General features: G+C 38.6%; 1 protein-coding gene across 1 annotated transcript in view; it reads right to left on the reverse strand.

The window, feature by feature from the left end:
- Positions 1-6,369: 6,369 nt before the first annotated feature.
- The window catches only part of ATXN7 (ataxin 7), a 295,992-nt gene continuing 277,486 nt past the window's right edge, over positions 6,370-24,875 (reverse strand). Inside the window, exons 10-11 of the mRNA XM_069206513.1 lie at positions 20,532-21,456; positions 6,370-10,805 (exon numbers count right to left, since the gene is read on the reverse strand). Of these exons, the coding sequence (XP_069062614.1) occupies positions 10,788-10,805; positions 20,532-21,456 (943 nt within the window). The 3' untranslated portion in view covers positions 6,370-10,787. The remainder of the gene's footprint in view (positions 10,806-20,531; positions 21,457-24,875) is intronic.

Below are 24,875 nucleotides of genomic sequence, written 5' to 3' on the forward strand. Positions count from 1 at the left end.
CAAATGTAGTTTTCTATCAAAGATGCTGCAATGAAGCCCAGCATATGTATTCAAGCAGATAATTTTGAGAGCACCAATTTAAGCTTCCATGAAGGAGAATTTCAGATTTAAAGGAAAATTTACTGCCAAAAAAAACTACTGGGATTTTGAAGAGCAATGCTTGGAGGGGACCCATTTTGTAGGCAATTATAGCTACAAGGTGGACTTTTACTGAAGTAAACAGAAGCTTAGACAAAGTGAGGTGTATTAAGCGGTGTATGTTAACACCTGTTAGACCTGACAGCCTTCGGGTGGTCACCCCTGACTTTTTGCCTGCCTCCTTCCACTTTTTGACACTGTTTTTGCTGGCTTTAGGACTGGCAACATTGGCTCATACCCAATTGGCATATTTGATCTACTTGTAAGTTACTAGTAAAGTGCACTACATGTGCCCAGGGCCCGTGGATTGAACGTTACTAGTGGGCCTGCAGCACTGGTTGTGCCACCCACATAAGTAGCCCCTTAACTATGTCTCAGGCTTGCTACTCCAAGGCCTGTGTGTGCAGTTTCACTGCCACTTCGACTTGGCATTTAAAAGTACTTGCCAAGCCTTAAACTCCCCTTTTTCTACATAGGTCACCTCTAAGGTAGGCCCTAGGTAACCCAGAGGGCAGGGTGCTGTGTAGGTAAAAGGCAGGACATAAGTGTGTGTTTTATATGACCTGGTAATGGAAAAACTCCTAAAGTCGTTTTCCACTGCTGTGAGGCCTGCTCCTTTCATAGACTAACATTTAGGGCTACCATCAAACTGTTTGAGTAGTAGATTGATTAGAAAGGAGTAAAAAGGTCATATTTAGTATGGTCGGAATGATAATACAAAATACTGCTGATTGGTGAGGTTGGATTTTATATTACTATTTTAGAAATGCTACTTTTAGAAAGTGAGCCTTTCTGGGCTGGTTGACAGCTCTCTTGTGCATTTCACCCAGACAACCACAAACACAGTCACACCTCAGTCACACCTGCACACATCTGCATACTGAATGGGTCTTCCTGGGCTGGAAAGGTGGAGGGCCTGGCACACTTCTAAGGACAGTGGCCTGCTCTCCCACAAAGGACTGCCAAAACCCCTGCTTATAAGAACTAAAGACTCAATATTACAAATGTGATATTTCAACTTGTGATTATCAAATCTTGATAATTTTGAACTTAATTTAATCAGATGAATATCTTATATTTTTCTAAACCTGTGTGGTGTCTTTTTGCGGTGTTCTCACTGGGTTATTGTATGGCTTATTGCACAAATACTTTACACATTGCCTTCTAAGTTAAGCCTGACTGCTCAGGGCCAAATTACCAGAGGGTGGGCACAGGATAATTTGGATTGTGTATGACTTACCCTGACTAGGACTGTGGTCCTTATTTGGACAAGGGTGTATAACTCTGCCAACTAGAGAACCCATTTCTAAAAACATCTTCCTAACATGAAATAAAATTGTGACCGTTCTTCTGACACCACAAGCAGAACAATTTCCAGCCAGCTCTGTGGAAGGTCGTTTAGCTTCCTGAAGGAAGACTGTACATAACTGGAGAAGATGTAGGTGCTCATGCAGTCTGATCTCAGGAGCCATGCTGCCAAATTCAAATTTCCACTCGGCTCTGGCGAAGGTCTTTAGCTTCATTCAGGATGTCTGTACACAACTGAAGATTTAAGTGGCCACACTGTCTAATCTTAGAAACAATGCCTTTAAATTCAAGGATGTCAGATTAGTTTGCAAGCCAGTCTCTTGTGTGCTGGCTTTCCTGATCTTGTGTTTAGTCTCAGAAAGTAAGGTGTGGGATGATGGAGAAATAGCAGATTAAGTTATGTAGCAGTGATCTTTTAGCAGAGGGCTGCTGATCTTCCTGAGCATCGTCATTTCATTTTGAGGGAACTTAGGTCTTAGACATTTTTCAGGTCCGAAGTGGGTTCTGATTCAGTTAAACCCCATAGAATTTGTTATTTCATACTTCCAATATCTGAACCTCCACTCTTAGTAGCACTGATTGTAAGCTTCTGCTAACATGGACTTGAGTGGCAACCACCAGTGCATGCCTGGTGCTGCCCAGCGGTTAAGATGCTCTGTGCTGGATACACATGAACACGTGCTCACGTGTGCAGGTTGAGTGTTTGGGACTACTAACTCGGCCTCATTTCCGAACATAAGTATCATGTGGCACAGGGCAACTTAAATGAACTATGACCTTTGTAACCGTTACCATTCAATTGGTCATCCAAAAAGGAACCGGCTCATTTCCTTTTGATTAGTGTGTGTGAATGTAGTGCTTTAGCACATTCATAGTCTGGACAAGCCTCTGCTGGAGTATAGGGACACTCTAGACTTATACTTCTAGGGACTCTATAGACTGTCTCTAGGGCCAGCAAAACTGCATACCCACTACCTCTGGGGGAGAGTAGTTAACACTTGCTGGGACCATAAACAAGAAGTTTACCCTGGAAACTATGTGGAGCACTTCTGACTGTAGATGCTCCGGGATGAGGTACCCCAGGATGCTGCAAGATGCACAGGTGCCCTGGGGTGGCCAAAAGGCCATGGGACCAGGCGATGGCAGGCAGACAGTGCTGCCTGCCTTATGAGCGGCAGAGTGCTTCTGCCGGAAGATCGCAGGCCAAGGAGGCTGAGGAAGCAGATCTCTGAGCTCTCCCATCAGACAGTTGTTTAAAACAAGCTCTAGAAAAATCTGCTAAAAATGTAGAGGGTTGGACATTCCAAAGACAATCCTAGTGGCTGGCGTCCCCAACAAGAGTAAGATGCAAAATAATCAACACCATTTGGCCCAACATGGCCCTCAATCTCTATTTGTGGCTCTTGATCGTTTAGTACCATGGTCAGTGGTTTATTAAGTCAATGTTGCAGCAGAAAGCAAAGGCTTTGAGTGCACACAAGTATGTCGTGTTCCACATCTACAACAAAATATTTCCCGGTGATGGCCAGTGCCTGGAGAAGCCCGAGGAGGAGACGAGGGGGCCTTGAGGCCCAGCTGGGCCCATCTCTGAACGTACACTCACAAGACTTGCACGCTCACCTGTTGCACTCAGCTCATCAGGCACACGGTCTTTAGACAAAATACTGCTAAAAAGTAGCATCCCAGGAGATGCAGGGGAACCACCACCATCTATTTTGGCTCTGGGGACTGCCAGGAGTGAAGCACGATCTCAAAAGCCCCCTTTAAATTATAAATTGAGTCACCCCAAATTTCCCAGGTCACAGGAAGACTGACTTTAGAATTCAGCTGGTTTTCAAGCCGTACCAGAGCTGGAACATTTGTCCAGAGGTTCTGGCTTAGGTGCTGTGGTTGCTTTGCAACCTTAGACATTGTAAAGACTGTCACTATAATTTTTAAATGGAGAAAATTGCACTTGTATGTCCATTTTTGTGTCAGTTTGAAGCACACAGTATTTCTTTATGTGAAGGAAAGGAGGTGCCATATGGAAAGTGTTTGAACATTGAATCACATTATGGTGAAAGTGGTTATATTCTACATTTGACACCCTCACGAAGCAGTAGGTCTGTGTATTAATGCCCCCTCGTGTTGTGCTAGGCACTTAGAACGGTATCATATTTTAGGGATTATGGCTTGTATGTTTGCATAAAGTTGGAGGTGCCTGCAGCACAGGGAGTCCAAGGTTCACTAAGAGCTGGTTGCAGGGTCCCTTCAAAAGCATCACAATATATATTTCCATCCTTTGTGTGTAGTACTCAGCAGTAGCATGTAATTAACCACTTTTCTTTCTTATAAGAAATAGCACTAATGGATAACAATTTATTTAGGTCTTTTTGTTGTGTTGCTGAGTTATGAGCTGCTAGCCCACAGTACCTCCGGAGTAAGCCTTGGACTGCACCACCTCGCTACTCAGTGTCAAATGTTAAAAAGGGTTAGTTGGGTTCAGCAGTATGGTGGCCCCAGTGAAACTTCTGAGTTTTTACAATTGGGGCCCAGTTCCTCCTGTCTGCCCTGGGTTCCTCTAACCAGAATCTTCACACCTCATCATTATTTGGTGGGGAAACCTTCACCCGAAAAAATGACATCTGCTCTGGAGATCAGAGATACAGGGAGGGAACTGCTATGAAACCAGACCGTGGAATCAACCTTCCCACTCTGCAATAGTACTAGAAATGTGTGACAAACTTTCCACATTTCCTTCTGACTTAAGAGGTGGTACTCGGCAGAGTACCTCAAAAACTCAGGTTGTATTGCGGACAATCTCCAAGAAGTGAGGGTGCATCACATGGAAGGTTTGCGAGAAGGTGCTGGAGAAGCTATGAAACTGCCCTAGTGTCAAATGCCTGAAAGACATGCTGAGAGGGATGTGGAGGATGGAATAATGCTCTTTGAGCAAGGAGACCAGTGCAGTGAGGATACACACAAGATCAGGGGTGTTTTGAAAATTGCACGAGTATGCTGCCGCAAACTAAGTATTTTGGTGCATTCTGCAGGATTTCTGATTTTGTAGGCATCTTCTGTGAATATCTACTTTAAGGCACTGCACTTTTGAATAAGATGGCTGTGGTTTAAGGAGTGGGTTGATGAAATGCTTGATTGCTTTGTATAGGACTTTTGGAAGTTTCTGTGATAACTGAGGTATAATAGCCATTTTGTGTGATGAAACAAAGGCCTTTGCAAGCATCCCAACTCAAGCTTTCTTGCTTGAGTATGGAGCCTTTGGTAACAGAAGTTGTGTGTTTTCCACAAACTGCCTCAATCAATGTTGCATGGATTGCTTAAATGGCTTTGATAGATTATGGATATCAAAGGTGTGAACTTAAATGGCAAAAAGATCTGTGTAAGGAAGAGTAAAGTTAGAGATGAACTTGAATACCAGATGGAGGAGAAAATGAGGTCAGGGGCCAATGTCTGTTGTGTGTAAATATTTTTACTATTGGAGGACTCAGGGATATGATGTTGAGCAATTCCTCCTTTTGAGGTCTTGGAAGGCCCAGTCCACCTCAGAAGATGAATTCTCCTTAACAAAATGATGAGAAAGATAATGACGACAAGAGCTGTAACTTATTTAAAAGAAGCACTGCTGATAAAGTGTTACTGGGGAGCCAAGGTGGTAATCAGGTGAAAGAAGACGGAGGGTTCCTGGCACAAGTCATCAGGAGGATTTGCGGATAAATGCAATGCGCCTAGTATTTGTGTATGATGGGTACATTTAATTTTACACCCTACTGGGGCTAGGGCATCTAGGATGAAGAGATTGGACTGATCCTTTTCTGTCAATAAGAGTGCATCCAGCTTGTGTGTGGGGATAAAATCTGCAACGTCACTGGTATGGTACATTGCAGGATAAACATAGATGGCATGGTTTGCTAATGTGTGAATAGCATTACCTGATGAGATGGTTGTTGGATACATGAACATGCTATGCAAGAATGGGGTCACTGTACACATGAACGTGATGACGAATGAGGGATCCGTTGTGAATCCGCACAGGACATTAAAATACTGGGGCTAAACATCACGGGATTCGATCCTTGGCCCATTACCAACAGACCAAGAGAATCCATTATCTCTTGAAGCAGTTCATCTAGGATGTCTAGATTATGGTTCATTGAAAGTTGAGAAGATTAAGAACTTCCATGATTGTGATTGGTGTGAACTATTATTTAAGAACTCGTTAAAGGATCTTAAGAGTACAAACAAGTATAGTAAAACAGTACGTTTTGTTACAAAATCTCATTAAGTCAGTAGCAGCTGTGATCCACAGCAAAGTTAAAGAGACATGTGCATGTAGCTGTACTTTCGAGGGGATAATACATAGGAAACCCTTTGCAGCATAATAAAAGGTGAGAGGTATCACTTGCGGTATTAAAAAAGCACATACAATTGTGTGTATTGATGAGTATTTCGCCAAAAGAGCTCACCAGCAAACTTTAATTCAGTATATTCTACTAGTGAAAAATCCAATACAAATATATATTTTTTATACAGAAAAAGACAGATGCAACACAAAAACAGCAAAGTAAATTGGTATATGTGAAATTATTTTAGAAGTCACAATACTCTCCCTCGCTTCATGCAGCAACCATACAGGGTTGTCAATATTTAAGAACTATGGTACTCATGTGCTTTTAATTTTCAGTCTAGTGGTTCCTGAGCTGTGCATCAAATGTCCATTACAACATCTGAGCAGGCCGGAAGTAAAATAAAAAAAATCCTGCCTGATTGAAGATGTTGATAGTGAAACACTTATTTTAATATGCAAACTTAATTTTTACCAGTGCTTTTATATATTTGATGTTGAGTGGTATTCCTAAAGTCAAGTGTATGACACTGTTTAACAGTCAAATATGTTCAGAAAATAAAACACAACTTTCTTATAAATAGTATAAATTATTTTATTTACAGAAACTTGTTACAAAAAACAAATAGACTATATATTTATCTTCTTTTAAATATCCAAAGTAATGTTCTATCCCATGACATTTGTTCATGAACTATACAGCAGCCAACACAAAGTCCAGCTGATCAGATGCTCTTGGTTAGGTTTACAAATTTTGCAACTATCTGTTAACTTAAAAGATTGCTTTTAGAATCCGGCTCAAAATGGAGCGAGTAATGTTCATTCCTACATTCACATTGACAATATGTAGTGCTTATTTATATTATCTTTAAAAGTAAAGATGACTTGCACACATGTATAAATTATTCATTTTTCTTAATGACATCTTTAATTATCGGTTTATGGTTTTCTTCAAAACCTGCTTTAACCTCCAAACAGGCCAGAATGTGAGAAAAAAGTGAAAATCCTTGGCAAGAGAACTCTTACAGGAAGACAACTGTGTTGCGAAGCTGCATTTTGAGTACGATATTTATCATTAAGTTTGCAAGAGGTACTTTTTGTTTTATATTTTTGGAATAAAAATAGTTTTAACATTCTTTATTCTTTTTGTATATACACTGTTGAGATTAGCTCTGAGACAATTTACCAAAATGCTGTCCAACAGCAAATGTTTCCAACCATAGGCATTTTCACTGGGGCAGCTTCAATGATAATTTTTGAAGCATAGTAATATTTTGCCAGTAAGAGTCATCGATTCCCCCTCAACCCCTTTTAAAATAAAATATGCCAGATATCCTAATCGGGTGGAAAAAGCAAGCTCCAAAAATACAACTGAACATTCAAGTCATTTTAGGAAAAGCTGTCTAAACAGTCCAGACAAGAAACTATTTATCAGGCACTTTCAGTTTTTCCATTAGTTTTAAAATCAACAACACACGCGCACACACACACACACATACACTAACAAGAGAGAAGCAGTGTATCGTTCAACTAAATATAGTCTTCTGAGAATCTGGCAACTGATATAAGCAATGCCACATAGACCATTTAGTCATTCATTTAGGATTCCACTTCCAAGACACTGAATAGGGAAACTTTCAAAACCAGAAGTATCCCCTTTAATCTGTAAAGGTAGGCATGTTATATTACTATTTGCTTGGCAGTGAACCACTTCAAATTATAAAGGTATTTACTCTATTAATAAATAAATAGCAGATGAGTTCAATTGTACCAAAACGGGATATAAGAAAAAAAGACCTGTGCAAAAATACATATTTAAATATGTACAATCATTTTTAACAAAATATGTATTCTGAAATAGGGATACTTCAATATTTTAATCAACAGAAGTATTTCCAAAATAAAGATATAAAAGTATGCTTTTTGCGCTTTCATCTTTGATCATAATCCAGCAAATTTTCAGGTTTAGAAAACTGCAGGATTTAAAGATTCTGGTCAAGACAGTATAAAACGTATCTTTCATTCTGCATTTAAATCAGTCCAGAAACCAGTAAGTAACATTTTTGCAAGGTAAGCAAGGTTGAAAAGTATTTGTGCTACTATACTTAAGCGTCCTTAATTATTTACAGTACTAAGCTTTCAAAGTAGCAGTTCAACCTAGCCCCATTCCACAAAAATATGTAACCACCACATTTTTACACCATCATTTTTTTTAAATAACATCTTGATTATTTTTCCCTGACATTTGCCCCTTACTCAATGCTTGATCAGTTAGATGATAGTTCAAAACTGGACCTGCAAAATATCCTTCAGAACATGGGAGGGAAAAGCATAATTAAAACCATGAGAAAACTTCACAGGCTTGGTTTTTCCAAAAGAAATTTCACAGTAGAAAGCGAACATAGCTAGGTAGCATGCACATTTCCAAGTGGCATTTCCCTTGGGCTAAAATAAACAACTACATTGAAAGGCATAGAAAGAGGAAGTTTGAGATCCTGTTAAAACAGTTTGAGCAAAGTATCAATAAACATGTTCACAAGCAGTGCAAAGTTGTACTCGTATCAAGCTTTGCTCTTCCTTTTCACATGGCTTAGAAATTATTGCGCTACAAAGCAATTTAAGTCCAGAACCAACAGAAATGTATATATATATACAAACTGTAACAAGGTACATGTTTTTTTTAATGCTAACAGCCCTCTGACTTCTCATTATAAGCATAACTTAATTTTCATAATTTCATATGTAATGGATACAGGATTTCAGATTGACATCACATCAACATAAAAACTTTAATTCCGGAAAGTCCTTTCGGCCTACGGTTTTTAAGTCGTAAAAATCAAATTGCACTTGTGATTGCAGGTGTTTTGTTGACTTTGTCAACATATATTCTCAGGAATGAAAAAGTCCTTTGGTTTACTCAGTAAACCTCAAATTTCACTGAAAGTTAAAGTGTTCATGCGTAATGATGTTTATGAGGAACAATTCAGTGTCATGGTATCTATAAGGGTGTTTTTTGAAACGTTACAAGGGTTTTCTTTAATTTGCCCTAAACTGAACTTAGATGAGCTTTCCATGTATCCTTATTCTGCTGTAAAAACGTTATGCACTCAAATATATATCTTTAGATTTTCTACAGAAACGTGCAGCAGCCTGAGGAAAGTGGTGTAGTCTTTTAGAGAGAAACATGGAGAATTCAAAATCTACTATTAAGCACCTCTCCGATACTGTTAAAGGGCATTTGCTCCTCATGTGTTATTTTCAATCAATCTCTTCCCACACACCAACCTGGTAGCCGGTCAAAGCAGGGAAATTCTACAACTGGAATCAACCCAACCATGGATTAGGGAAGCCGCTGACATAATTCACAGCAAGTAACTTGTTTAAGAATATTTATTACTGAAAAAGAAAAAAAACAGCTCTACTTGGCAAAATATGCTGTCTTTCAAACTTCAAGTACTATTATGCACTAGAATTCCAAAAATACATTTGGTTTGATGTAAAGCAGCATATAGGTTCCTCCACAAATATCCGCCTCCTGTATAACATCTGTCACGAGTCCCACCTGTAACCTTGTACTAGATTACACAAGCTAAGATCAGCAACCAAATTCACCTTCTATAACACACTATAAATGCACGGTTGAAAAACCTTTTTAATTTGTGTTTTGGTTCACCTGGAAGTTTCTTCTGAATGACCCATTATTACATGGTTCAAACGAGCTACTTTTATGCAATTGCTGCTTTAAATCAGTGCTACAGCATAATCGAAGTATAAATGTTCTTCCATCATGCTTCTCAAACTGTGTAGTTCTTCCATATTTTTTAATGATTCCAGCAGTTAAACTGCAGACATCTTTGTGCTTTCGCAAAAGATGTCACACTCCAAGATGCAATTCCCAGCGTCAAAATTGACATATTTACATTTTGAAGTAGAATGAGGTCACAAAAATACTGGGCTGGCAGGGGTTAAGTGGGTAGATTGGGAATAGACAGCCTCCACTGTGGCAAAATATGAGACCATCAACACTTTCAAAATGTAGATTATCTTTGTGCACCATCTGATGACAAAACATTTTTAATCTTCAGGTCTGTTTTTCTTCAGTGTATTGGTATGACACAATTGCAATGTAAGTTAATGAGAGCCTAATAAAATTCTAGAAGCAGATAAATCTCCTTTTACAATTTTCTATATTTTGTCTGATTTGAACTTATATATAATGAGATTCATTTCTAAGAAATGTGTGGTTTATGGGCACCTTTACCAATCAAATTCTAATTTTGGAGAGTTGTGTGGCTGTATATTGGATGGAGTAGAGAGAAATGCGGCCTTATAACCTATTTACTAAGTTGTCGTACCATCATGTTATGGTACCTTGACTTCATAATTTGTGCATAACTTGCAGTGACATGAAATCCATCATTCTACAAAGAACCAATTTTATTGATCTCTGCAAAGCAGCTGAAAAACAAAAATTAACTTGACAGCTTCTTAGCTTAGATAAAGCGCTGGGCAGAAATCAGAACAGTTCTTTCGGATTGTGCTATTTTATTCATCACTGCTACGCTGCAATGAAAATACTGAAGCCATATTGCCACTGTAGGGCTTGTTTCTTGTATTGCATCTACCTGCTTGATACAGACCAGCAGACGACAGTGCAAAACATTTACAGTGATCTATTTCTCCACATTGTTGCCCAGCCAGTCGAACATATGTGCAAGCTGTTTCAATCAAGCACATACAATCTCAACTTCAGAGCAAGCAGGTCAGTTCACCGTTAACACTGATCAGAGTAATTAGGAGTCTGAACTTCACCTTGCCCACTGCTACAGGCATGACTTTAGGAAATTCCTTAAGCCGACAGTCCAGCTGATTGCTACACCTGAGGACCATGAGAAGCTGAAAATACTCAAAGGCATCTTGGAGTCCAGGCTGCCTCTAAGAGGTTTTGATTGTAGTGAAAGCTGTCCAGTTTCTTTCCTCAATGTGGTAAAAACAGCTGTCAGGGGCGTGCTTTCGGCTTTAAAAAAAATAAATAATAATTAATTGAGGAAACAGTTCAACAACTTTATTCTCATTATTCATTGTACAAGACCTTAAAAGCAAAATATATTTACATAATTATGTTACGAAGTGTCGGTACACAGTAGCTAGTTCCCCATCCTCTGGTAACCTATGTAATGTACGGAATAAATAACTGTGTTTTTTTATCTTCAATATTTTGTGAACAAATGATAAGAACATGGCACAAGAACACAAGAATGGACTACTTCTGAGGCAATGAAATCTCCTTCAATCGAATCTCGCCCTGTATTTTAAATGCAGAAAGTCAGTGTAGATGATATACGTCTTATAATCTCTCTCTATAGCTCACAATACAAAACTAGACATGTATGTTAGAGACAGGCCACAAAGCCAATGTGCACTATGGGCATTATTTACATAAGCTCTAGGAAATTACTCCCATACTGAAGACTCAACCTTGGATAGACAGGAACCTTTTCATTATTATGTGCTAGACACAGCCCAGATAACCAAGGCTGCTCGTTTAACAGGTAATGCTTCCCAAATACCATGACCATCAGTTCGAAAGGTCTCAGAAAGGCACCCAGGAGTAATTTCTGGTCTTACACTGCACTGCCCCTACTAGCATTTAATAATTCCAATACTTTCACCAATCCAGGTGAATTAAAAGAGGGCCCCTTGAATGACACCTATCTGAGACAGCCAACCCTCTCAAGATCACAAATAGATGAGATCTGGGCTCTTTACGTGGTAGCATCTCTAACTTGATCTCTTTTCATCTCAACTTGTTGAATGCAACTGTAAGAAGTAAAAACAAACTGCAAGAAGCTTCCCCCAAAAAGAAAGTGCCGGGAACTGTACAGAACATTTTTTAATTTTAGAATTTTATGTACATTCTGATCAGTACTTTTAGCACACCTTTGTTAGGCTTTAAAGCTAGACAAAGAGGTACTGCAATAGCGACTGGATCTAATACGAACTGGAAAGCCTGCAAGGGCTTCACATTAAGAGGAAAACAAAATTGAAAACCGGTTAAAGGGGATGTGACGGTAAGAGGGCCTATAAGCTGTAGCACAGATTCTGAGTCAATGTGTCAATATGCAACTGTACATTAAAGATGTAATTGAAATTGTGAACATTCTTTTAATTTTTGTCAATAAAATTGGTCAATATGTTACTGATTTTTGCAAATGAATAGTGCAACTGTTACATAATTCAAAGTACCCACTGCGCCTAACCCTGCAAAGCTCACCTCCTTGACCATTCCCCTTGGCCACTGGCTCAATTTAAAAGGTTGCTACAGCAGACCGAGGAATGCAGAGGTACTGTCTCTTACCCTGAAGATCATGGATGTCTAATAACCTTGGGGCAAAACTAATCCAGCATTGAAATTCCACTGGAACCCTATGATACATTAGTTTCTCCTCCCTTTTGTAGTGCCACTTGCCAGAAGGGCAAACACTTTAGATGACGTCTGATTGCTTAGATACTGAGGCTGATCAAGAGATATACAATATGACCTTCCATTAGGCGATGATTAGAGCTTATTTCATTCCCCCGGTCTAAAGAGCATTTGGGTTCAGTTTGTGTGACAAATTGAGAGCAATCAAATTTGCTGTGGTGGATATTCTGTTCAAGTTATCATTTCCCTCAAGGTTTAATAGTGGACTTGATTTATCCTACACTACGATCTCCTCTGCACAGGGAATGGCGGCTCCCAACCAAGATTCCTAGAGCCACTTTTGCTGGAATGGGAGTGCGGGTTGAAGAGGAGGGAAGTTTGAACAAACTCTCCGGGGAAGAGAGCATCTTACCAATGGATTTTTTAGGATTTACAGATATAATTACTAAATATGTTTAAAAAAAAAAAAAAAAAAAACCTTGGTGGATAACAGTTATCAAACTAAAATAGCACTTGCTACTGATGAGTGTTAATCTTACATATTTGCTTAGGCAAATTACCATCCTTTCAATAAATTCAGTACTGCAAAATCCAAGGCAATCAAGATTAACATTTCTTTTTTCAGATTCGCACCAATTATATTCGCCTGTTTGAGAATAGCGTTGAAGCATCTTACTGAAGAAACATAATATTACACATTTTGATACTTCTTCAGCCTGTAATTACATATTGAAAAGGAGGTTTTGCTGCTACTACTACAGGAGCAAACAAAAATATACAGTTTGCAGTGGTGCCTAGAACCAAACAGGTCAATACAATTGAGCGCAAGTTAAATTAAAAAACGCTTACAGTACTGTGCATATTTCCTAGCAGGAAAAAGGTTAAGAATGATTAGCACAGAATGATGTGAATCTTCATCAAACTGGGTGACCCACTACATGTCCACTAATATACCGTCAGTGTGTTTTTTTTTGTTTTGTTACACAACCACTGCTTTTCAAAGTCATCCACACAGGATAACTTTTCCCCAAATGTGATAGTTAACGCTTCTCATGACTATTTCCCCATGTTCAGTTCCCTCTTTATATTACAATTAGATGTCTCCCATAAGGCCACGTAAGTTATTATTTATTTATTTTTAAACATTTAACAGCACTCTCAAATGTTTATTGATTTTAGAATGCCATATCTGAAGTAGAAGGTCAAAACAGGAAAAAGTGTATTAGACAGTTCACTTACTACAATAACAAGCGAAGTGGCAAACGTTTGTCCATGACCAGAGGTATGCGTGTGATCAGTCTGTGTCCTTTTACTTTACCCTATAGGAAACATTCTTGTTGGAAATTGCACCATTTGAACCCTCTGTTGCAAAGACTTTGTTTCTTTAAAACAAGCTTGCCATATACCTTTATCCAAAACCACAGAGCAGTATTTTTTTTATTTTTTTTTAATGAACTGCTGACACTGGACGACGTGCACTTCTACGTGCAACCAAGGCTAATATATTTCACTTTATTTTTGCATTCTCATAGAGGCCACCTAGCTACATTACTACATGCTATCAAGTGCACTGTACAGTTAAACAACTAAATATAATGCATTTAGCAGCCAACCTTTAATAAGTTGCTATATTGTGAAAATCTGGGAGTAGGAGCTTAACAGCTGTCTCCGGGTTCATAATATAGTATTCCAGGATCAAATAGGGTTACCCTACAGCTAGCTGCCTGGTGGCCACAAGAAGTTATGTGTGAGAGTGATTGTGTAAAGGATATTATTGTGGCTGTTATTAACGTCTATTTTCATCCTGGAAATACCATGCCACAACTGATATAAGTAGGAAAAAATGAAGTATAATTCTTGATATCAATTCCTTTCAATTTTGTAAAATACGGAGGTGATTTTAGTGACATGACAACAGGGCATAGTTGAAGTCAATGAGCAAGTGTGGTCATTTTTGATTGAAGAGACAGACATGGGTCTAGGTACTCTTCCTGAGGAATTAGTTCAGTCTTTTTGTTAAATGGTCTCATTAAGGAAAAACAGCTGTAGACCAAACTAAGGACAAAACTGTTATTAGCTCAAATATTAATTACACTTTTGTTAGGGATGAAAGCTCGGCTAGAATGCAACTACTTTCCCCAAAACACTGACTTCGGTAGTTCTGTATGAGAATCTTTGGGGGTTACTGGCCTAGGGTTTCTTTAATGGATAACGTTTGATGACTTAATCAAGGAGGACTTGGAATTATGCCTTTGAATAGTGGGCATACTCAATCCTAGAGAATACAGCCTGAAATTCAAAGAGCTCTTGGATTCATTATTATAGAAACATCTTCTCAGAAGCTAAGGAAGGGTGATGGTAAGTGCTAGATGTGTGGTGCCCTCTCATAGGTAATGGGGAATCTCTGATGTCAATAATTACAAGAAAAAAAGTAGTGAAGATTGTTAAAGTGGTTTATTATATCATCATCCAAAGGGGCTGCATTAGTCACTCAAATGACCACTCTTATGACCCCCGGTAAGAAGTGGTTGGCCATGTGGTCCTCTTTTATGCAAGGGATTTGCTAAACTTGCTTTACATCACTTTGTAAACGAGAGGATGTGTCTGGAGGAGTACATTTCAGATGGAAAGAATGCAATAAAGAAACAAAATCCTTAACTTTTTGTGGTATTCTGGATCTACTCATTGCATTCAATAACATGAACTGTGGCCCTTTGTGGGCATCAAGTGAAAATATGGGGTACAACGTAAATGCAGCTAAAATTGGTCCAGTCATTTTACTTTGACAACTGGGCTATGGTTAGTCTGGACAACTGTAGTCTCTTCTGAAAAAGGAGCTACACCTCTGGTGCTTCATTTATTATTACAGACCTGTCAAGGAAATAGGAATGCCTACAAATTCAACCGAAGTGGGGGATGAGGGAGGGAGGGCTAGTGGAAATCATGGCTTTAAGCTGCACTGATCATACGATCTTATCAGAACATACTTCAAATTATCCCTTGCGTGCTCCTGTTACCTATCACATTACTGCAGAACAAGAAATATTATGATAAATCAAAGGGCAATGCTTTGATTCTAAAAAGTCTTGTAATCTCAGTAAGCAGAGTTTTCAAATGGTTTCAGAGCACATATATTTAGATATCTGCATGCAATTGAGAATTACGAGGAAGCTAAAACACTGTCCACAAACATGATGGCCTCAGCGTTCTTAAGTCATATCACGATTTAGCTATGGCACCATTAATCAAGGTTCATCTCCATACATGCAAACCTTTATACACCATACGCTATTTTCACACATTATTGGGAGACTTTTAATGTAACTGGTGAATAGGTTTGCAAAGTGATAGCATTAATTACAGAATGTGGGTTAAAAGTTTTTGAGTTCAAAAATCCCTCAAATCAATCTAATACGTTTGCCAATCACATGAATTTGTGCACTGCCACATCCTACTGGTTTAATCTTATGAATCATGTTAGCTAGAGATTAAATGCACTTTCATTTTAATCTATTTTCTGGTTGGGTGAAGCCAAGAGGGCATGACAAAAGGTAAAATGAATATGCTGCTTTTAGTTTTTCAAAAACATCAAATGGAATCCGTAGTTCTTATTTCATTAGAGTGTTCTGCAATTACCTTTTGTTGCCCAGCGCTGGATTTCAGAAATACAAACTTGTAGGGAGCTTGGACTTTATTAATTAATTTTACAAACTTATTAACTAATTTCCAAAGCAAACAACACTGACAAATTTGAATAATTGTATTTACATTTATAATTATTGATGTAATGGTATAAAATATGCATGGTTTATAGACTTTTGATAAAACGAGACCAAACACTATTTGGAATTGGAGACATTCCAGCATCCATCCATTCCAAGAGGAAGAGGCTTTCCACTTGTATATAGGGGAACTGAACAAATAATCACCCTTCAATGCACTACATGTTCCTATTACTGAACATGTGTAAAGGGAAGAGGTCATCAAGGGAGGTGCAAATTGTTCCTGGGCCATGAGCGAGGCAAAGAAATATACCAAGGACTCAGGCCGTCGGGACAGTCATGATCTGCACTATACAGCAGGGGAAGAGTTCCTTGTACAATATTACAAATCCTCGCCAAGAAGTACACATGGCATATCAAGTCTGAACCCAAATGTGCATGTTAATTATGAAGGGGGAGGTGTGTGTTATTTGAGGGGAGAGACGAGCAGGAGGAATGTAGAGGCATTTCTAGCCCATCATCATGGTTAAATTAAAACAGAAGAATTGAAGTTAGTGTGTGCTTAAAGAAAAATATTTGCAGCATCTTAAATCCCTCTGATTCATCTTGCAAGGAGGAATACAATCATGTGTCAACTCTACAGCAGGGAATTTCATTGAAATAGCAGAATATGAAGCCTGATTCTGGCCAAATCTTTCGACTGATCTTTGGTATTCAGCTTAGCTGGCCTTGACTTAAATGCGTGTGGAGATGGTGGAATTGGCAATGCACGTCAACTTGATTTTTTAAAATAGTTATTGAAGGCATGCTCAGTTTAGATCAAACTACAAGGTCAAGATGTACATTTGTTAAACAAAAAGATAGCATGAGATGCAAAGACCAACTTTGTTACAGAAGCACACTTAGGTAACCTAGAAAGGCACAAAGTGTCCTATGCCAGGAAAAGCTAGTGGAAGCAGGATTTTGCAACCTAGAATCTTAGATTTCTGAAGGGGGCTAAAGGCAAACAACCTCCAACTAACCTGGTGCACTGCACGTCTCAGAGTCAGACAAGGCAGACAATAAATAACCTGACTACAAATTCCCACCTCAAGGTTCCCTGCATGTCCCAAACATTTTAAACCTCCTCGACAGCAATCTGTGCCCTATAAAAATAGAGAGGTATTACTCAGAAATGTTTCATGGAAGCTTAAAATGTCCACCAATTTGCTTGGACAGCAATGATATTTCAGAATACGATATCATGATAGGTTTTAGCGGTGGCTAAGCAACAGTATGGGGCTCAGAAAAACAAGTGAGAAAATCCCTGTAAGGAAAATAGACAATTCTAAAGTGTCATGGCGCCTTGCTCCTGATATTGGGTCCCACATACCGTTGCCAAAGCAACAGATGTTGAAATTGTTTGAAGTCTCTCCTTGCACACTGAGTTTGGTTTCAAAGCGCTTCCAGATGCAAGGGCAAATGGTGCAAGAGGAATAAGTGTACAGGTGACCGAGAAGTGTGTGTGTACTGTAAGATAGCAGATTCAAGTGACAACAAAAGTTGGGAAAATGCAACACACAAATTTACAATAAAAAGCACTTATTTTAACGGCCCACTAAGAAATATATTTCTGGCTCAGTTCCTCCATCGGGCCTGATGAGGAGACAAGACCAAAATAACACTGCCATTAGTGCTCAAGAGGATCCATTTTGTTCATCACTCCTCTTGCATTTAGTTTTGACACATTATTTGCAAGTGTTTGTTTTCCAGTTGTTCTCAATAGAGCCATTGCAGAGTCCCAAGACACTATGACCCACTGGACGAGGTTGTCAAAGCTATCTTTACGATGGGAAAGTTTACCAGGATCAGCCTTTCAAAAGTTAGCAAATGAATTACTATTTTACACTGAGATAAGAATATTTAGCAAGTGCTAAACCACTTAAACCAAGTACCCGTGGTTTAAGTATTTATGGAGGTTTGATGGCTTCTACAAGCAATAGGAATAAGACCAAGAGAATAAAAAAATCAGCAATTGCAAAAGGAAGCCAGGATTTTACTCAGTGCAGGCACGCCCTTTCATTTGCCATGGTAAAAAATCCAAAACACACATTAGAAATAGAAAATGATGCAGGTGTTTTGTGCCAAGTAGGGATCTGATATATTCAATACAAAATTTCTTTGAAGAAAACGTGGAGGGAACCCTATTTTTCAGGACGGCATTTTGTTAGACATAACTGAAAGGGCTTTTCTGCTGAAGGCCATTAAATCAGTTGTGCTAATGCAGATGTCTTAATTAGAAATTATTAATGAATGGTTATGTATTTTGAATAATGACATGTAGAAAAAAGGATAACGTAGAAAAATAATGTGCACGTTTGAATTTGTGACCTCGGAGATTTGCCACCAGTGTTCACGAAATGTACTAAAATATTATTAAAGCACCTGAAATATTGGCAATGCATTAGATTAATGTAGTATGTCATACTAAAGGATATGAATTATGTTTTTGCTTATTAATTGTAGGCCTTAACTTAGCGAGTGTCTTTGCCTAGTTTTGCCAGGCCTCATGCAGAAGCTGTATTTCTTAGCATTTAATGAAAAATGCTGACAGAGTGAACTGACTTTGAAATGCTCGTTGTTTTAATAAAATGATTTGCAGAGGCTTTCTATGAGAATCGACGGACAGGAGATGATGTCTCTAGCAATGTATCTAATAGTGTGTAATGTGCATGAGATTTATTTTCCCAGGACGCGAACAATGAAGACACTAACTGGAGACGAAGAAGCAAAAATTTTGATAACTGATGAGCTGGATGATGAGAACATCGTAAAGTGAACCAATCAACGACATGTGAACTGTGAAATACTTGAATTCATAGATTTGGTAAAGGGTAGAGTAATAATGTACGATTAATTGAGCAATTAGAAATTGAGGGATGGTTTGGGGAAATTTGATATAACAATGTGACAGAGGGAAAGGTCTTCAGATCTAATGCCGTTATGAACTGCGATATAGAGAAGAAGAGATTCGAGATTCTGTCTTTGGGCTCATACTCTCTGACTGAGATGTTTTTCTGATCAACTGATTACCTGAGGACGAAGACTGATTCTGCTTGCTGACCCATACTGTGGATAGGTAGATATGACAATGACTGAATTGCATTTTCATGCGTTTTCTTTCTAGGTACAAACTGCACTGACTTAATACTTTTCTTTAGGTAGATGTTTTCCAAAACTGTGTTCTAAATTGTTTTGCATGAAGCCCCACATGCTGATGCTAATTGGAGTTAGTTGAGGTTACATAACATGAAGACTGACAAATTACAGGGACAAAGGGTTGAAGGACTATCTTGCTGAACTTGATGGATGACAAAATGTTACTTAATTGGGCTCTCTTAATGTCTTGTGTTGAGACCTTAGAATGTCTTTTGATTCAAGCTTTGATTAGATCAAGTCTTCTGCGACTTGATTAACAAGCGTTAGAAACTGTTTGATTAAAGTTGAAGATTACAATTGATGACTTAGTATTGTTAACGAATAGGGAATAAACGTACTAAACTTATAATAAAGGTGTGGTTATTCATGACTGAAAAGTCATGGTGTGTGAAAATTACTGACTCCGTTGATTGTTGAATTGACTAATGGTTATTGACCATTGATTTCTGATTCTGCGTCAAACTATGGTAAGAACACCCTATACGAATCAAAAGGTTCATCGACCTATACGCGTCCCCTTGTAAGTTTACTTATTAAGGACCGAAGCGCCAACAGTTGCATCATACCTGCTTCTATTAGAAAGCACAGCTAATCTGTAAGAAGATATTTTTTCAATAGGAGGCTCCTGTTATCTACTAGTGTTCCCATATGTTCCTTTTCTTACTGCCCATTATCAGGATAACCAAATCACGTACATAATGCAGGCATATTCAACTTGTCAATGCATCCGTTACCACAAATTCCTAGGTTAGTCCACTTTTGACACAGTAGTAAACTTTGTGTTCCATTATGTAGGCTTAGATACACCTAAAGGTACACTTCTAAAACTTGGCATTTCATTTTGCTATAAGAACCGCTTCAACAATTTCAACATTGTCTCTAAAATACTTTAAAAATATCAGATCCAAATAGAAAACATGTCACTGGCAGTGTGCCTGTGCGCAAAATATTAATTAACTTTGAGCTTAATAACTTCAATGTGCATACTCTATTTCACAAACAGAGCAGGCCCTGCACACATCCGCAAGGTGCTCTTAACTTGGGAAATATCAACTTATAGGTGGAAGCAGACATGTCAGCTTTTGTGGGGTGATCGTGCGTGCAATCTTGGCAACAGAGAACTATAGTTTTGTAATAACCAAGAGAGTGCACGTGCTATGTCAGTAGACATGTTGCAGAAAAGAGAGAAATGTACTAAACACATGAAACAACGACAAACCATGTACAGCCACAGTCTGAAAATAAATGTATCATTCTAGGATTTGGGTTCACTGTGTTTAAAGAAACTTGTGATTCAAATTTTTATACTGATACCAGTGCACATATATGTTCAGACTCTGCTCAGTTAAGTAGAAAACCGGTAATAAAGCACAACACATGCAACTTGATCAGCACCTACCTGATGAAGAAGAGAATTATTCGTCAGTCCTTGCGTCCCTGGGATTGCACTCGCATGTTTTGAGTGGACATTGTTCACAGATGGCAATTTGGCAACCTTATTTGATTTGCTGCTGCTGTTGGAGCTAGGTGAACATTTGTGCTTCTTTCCGATATATTTGTCTAGGGAAGTATGGGATAAACTGCTGTGAGAATTTACAGACTGTTCACTGGACTGATGAACAAAGGGTCCTAACGAAAGAGTGGAATCACTGCTGTTCATCACCACACTCATCCTCTTTATCGATTCAGCAGCGCTTCCTGTAGTAAGCCCCCTCCCTGATTGGTCATGTCTGAGACTAGCAGCATTCGCTTTATTAGTCAAGCAATTGACACCAACACTGTTTGCACTGCTGTGGGACAGAGATGCCATTGAAGAGTGATTGGAGGACCCAGAGTTCATCACACAGTTTTTCCTAAAAGACTCAACGGAATGAGAAGACTGTGCTAGCAGAGGCGAACTGCTTTTACGCTTCTTTCCTGAGCCACCACTGCTACTGGTACAGTTTATGCTACTAGCAGAAGTATCCTTAGGTTTTAAAGATTTGTTGGGTTTTAATTTTTGAGGTTTGCTGGATACTGGTGAAGGTACTGAGGAAAGCACTGAAGGCATAGATGGGGATGAAGACACTTGTCTTGATTGCATACTACAAACAGGACCCACTGTACTTGAAGTAGGATGGGTATTGAGAGAAGTTCCGTAGGACAGTACTTTACTTTCAACAGATGTGCACGGAGGAGTAACTGTCATGGGTGAAGACGCAACTGTGGAGAGTGAAGCAAATCCTGATGCTCTGACACTGTGTTGCAACAAAGGCATTGCATTTGTGCTGCTCCGATGAGGAACATGTGTAGACATAGAGTTATTAGATGCTGGAGGAATTTTCCTGTGGGGAGGGAAAATAAATAGTAGTAAAAAAAAAAGTATTAAGAAAGTTTAACCTCAACTCTTTAAAGAACACAAATTACGTTGGGTAGATCAACAGTGAAGGTTGACTGTAACACCCCCAATTACGTCAGATGATATTCATTAACTATGTGGTAATAAACATCAATGCTTAAATTCCACTTTAAGAAAGAGGTCTCCCCATTCTCCATTGATATCTGCTCTAAATTTTAATACCATTAACAGCCCACCTCACCCTTTTGCATCCTGAAAATATAGCCAAAGATTATTTTAACCTGAATCCAAAGGATGACTACGCCATGGCAACAGGGAAAGGAAGATAACTGCTATGTAATTGATTCCCTTTACATTATTAACAATATGCAAATCTATCTTCATATGGATATCCCAAAACAAATCTAGTGTACTAGACTTACCCCTTGCCACATATGTCTATTCTCAAATTGTGGCAAATACTCACTAAAAACTATGAATTTGGATGCGGTTACAAAATTGATCCTAAATAAAGTTCATGGGTGAACAGGTCTACTGTGTACTGCAGTTTTAAATAAGATGAAAAACCATGAATGATTTTAGCTCTATCAAACAGAAAACATTTGTCTCAGAACTTTCTATTAACATGTCTATGCTTATGAAATGCATAAGGGTTGGAAGACATGGTTGGCCTTGCTAATTCGATTCATTAGGGCAGTTTGGGAAAATGAGAGGGAGGGAGCAACCTTTCTATCAGTGATCATCACACAAGGCACCTCACGGTTAATTTGCTTGATTTGAGATGGTTCAATCAGAGAATCCAGGAAAAACGCCCTCCTGAGTTGCGAGGAAATCCAAGAGTGCTTTAAGGCTCAGAACAAAAAACAAGGCGCTGACCCTGCCACTGTCACAGCATCAAGCTGCCACCTTCCCTTCCCATCTGCAGTGTCTACCAATGCTTGTACCACTAATGCCCCAGGACAGAATGCTGAAACTGCTAACCCACAGACTGCCTCCAGGAGAAAGCACACCAAGATAACCAGCATGCTATTATGGAAAGCACCTTCAAGTCTAAAAAACTGCTCACACATTACAGACAATTAGGTATGTTAATATTTACACAAAACTGCAGTGGGTGGCAAGGAGAGGACCAAATGATGAAGGGGTAGAGACATGGGAAAGGTAAAAGTGCCAGATTTCTCACCATCTTACCAAGAGATATAAGAATACAGACGTTGTTAATAGACAGCACAAGGAAATATAGGAGAAACGAACACTGAACTGAGAGTGGAGGTGGCTGGAAGGGGAACTAGGGGCCTTTAAATATTCATCTGACAAAATAGGAGAAAAATTGCATTCGAGGAAAATACTGTTGCAAAGCAACAACACAGTTGAAGTCTCCCTCCCACCATTTCGCCCCAAGACCAGAAGAAACAAATCTGCAAAGCACTCTACTGAATGGACTTGAAGGCAGAGTGAGAAATTTAAATTGGCTCCTCTGCACAGTTTAAGTATTTCCCAATAGCACTTATTTAATTCTTAATTGTGTCAATTTGAATCTAGTGTAGATGGTAAAACATCTCAAAGACAGAAAGTTACATTTTCTGACCCAATAGTAGTACCTGAAAACTGTACCCGTTATTAAAGTCCCTCGATCTGAGTTTTAGGCTAGAACTGCAGAAGAGGGCCTATAATGAGCAAGATAGACTTGAATGATCGGAGTAGCCTGAGGCAGAAGGGCATTAAAGCTATTAGACAATTTCACTTAATAAAGTTTCAAATTTCTAAAGCAGGGAGAAACAATAAAATAAACACTAGAATGTTATAAAAGATGGTCTGTACCGAATATCATTGGCACTCTATTGTCTTCAAAAGAACACAGACATTTTAATGTCCTAATTATGTTTGTATGCTTTGTCACAGATTGTATGACTATGAGACTGGCCAAAAAGATATTTAGGTCACAGAATGCTAGTCTGTGAAAGAAACAGTTAAGTATACCAAATGAATAGAAGCATGATGATTCTCTACACTCCCTTGTTTGTTTGAAAATCAATTTTCAGGAGGGTCAAGGATCTTGTTACTTGCTGGATCAGCATATAAAAGTGACAGAAATTATAACACCAAGAGCTGAACAAAAAAAGCAGGCATCCAGCAAGTTTCAGAAAAAGCACTGGAAATCTAGAAGCACGATAACTGTATATATCTAAGTAAAAGAAAGCGCAACTATCTGGCCTGAAAATCTTTTTTACCATAAATGCTATGGCAAGATTCCAGTCTGATTTTATTCCAACATTTACATCAATGGATCAATGTACCTCACATAAATTCACTGACTTGTCAACGCAGGGGGCACGGTTTCATATGTCCATAAAGCAAGTGATAATTTGGAGGCTCTGATCTGCAAACACTGTTTGAGGCTTCATCCCCACTTTAATTGACTTGAAAATAACGTCCATCTAATTCTAACTGTAAGAGCGCTCACATGTTAGTTTGGATTTTATATATATACTTTTAGTTATCAAACTCTGCCTGCCTCAGTTTATGAGGAAAATAATTCAGTTTGGAAATACTTACACTGAACACTAGGTTGTATTATGTGACAGAGTCCATTTTGAGGACTTTTACCTTAGATTACAAAATCTTATTTACAGGTCACAAAAAGAATCAAGGTTTCTCTTAACCAAGGTATCCGACATACGGTCTTGTTTGACTACTAAGTGATGCTTAAGATGTAGATAAGCAGCTGTACAATGACAACTCAATTTATATGTGGCACAACTAAGATTCTGGTGCCAGTATTAGGCTTTGGCACAGATAGGTTTATGTAGCAAAGAACATGGCATAGTGTATTTATATAATCCTTTCTCAACTATTTTAATGCAAGATGTTTCAGCAAGCAATGACACTATCGTTTCATAAGCTTCAGAACATGAATCTCATGAAAGAGGCAAAACTTAGCACATTTGTGAACATTGTCAGCAGTTCAGTTTTACAATTTCGATTAAATTATGGCTATTATGTATGTTAAGTTGCAAACATAATGCAAGATAGTGCAGAGTGCACATTATAGCCACTTATTTTATGCAGATGCAGCTATGTTGAACGTTTATGTACAGATCTTGAAATCTTCATAGTAGGAAAATACTTTCTTTGAGTGCTACATTAATCCGTTTAAATTTATTTTTAAATGAAACTCTACTACATCTACCAGACAAAAAAATAAAGGAAAATAATGAACATCCACATACTCAATCATGAATATCTTGTGTTTAACACTGGCCTTGTAAATAAGACAGTCATGTCTACTGAAGTAGTTTATACGAGTTGTCTTCTTTCCCAAGGTGTGACTGGGAACCACACAACTGAAGTGATGTATAAAAACATCTGCGTAACTACTTTTTAAATACTAGGAATTCAATCTTG

The sequence above is a fragment of the Pleurodeles waltl genome, chromosome 9, assembly GCF_031143425.1.
Source record: "Pleurodeles waltl isolate 20211129_DDA chromosome 9, aPleWal1.hap1.20221129, whole genome shotgun sequence".
Lineage (NCBI taxonomy): Eukaryota > Metazoa > Chordata > Amphibia > Caudata > Salamandridae > Pleurodeles > Pleurodeles waltl.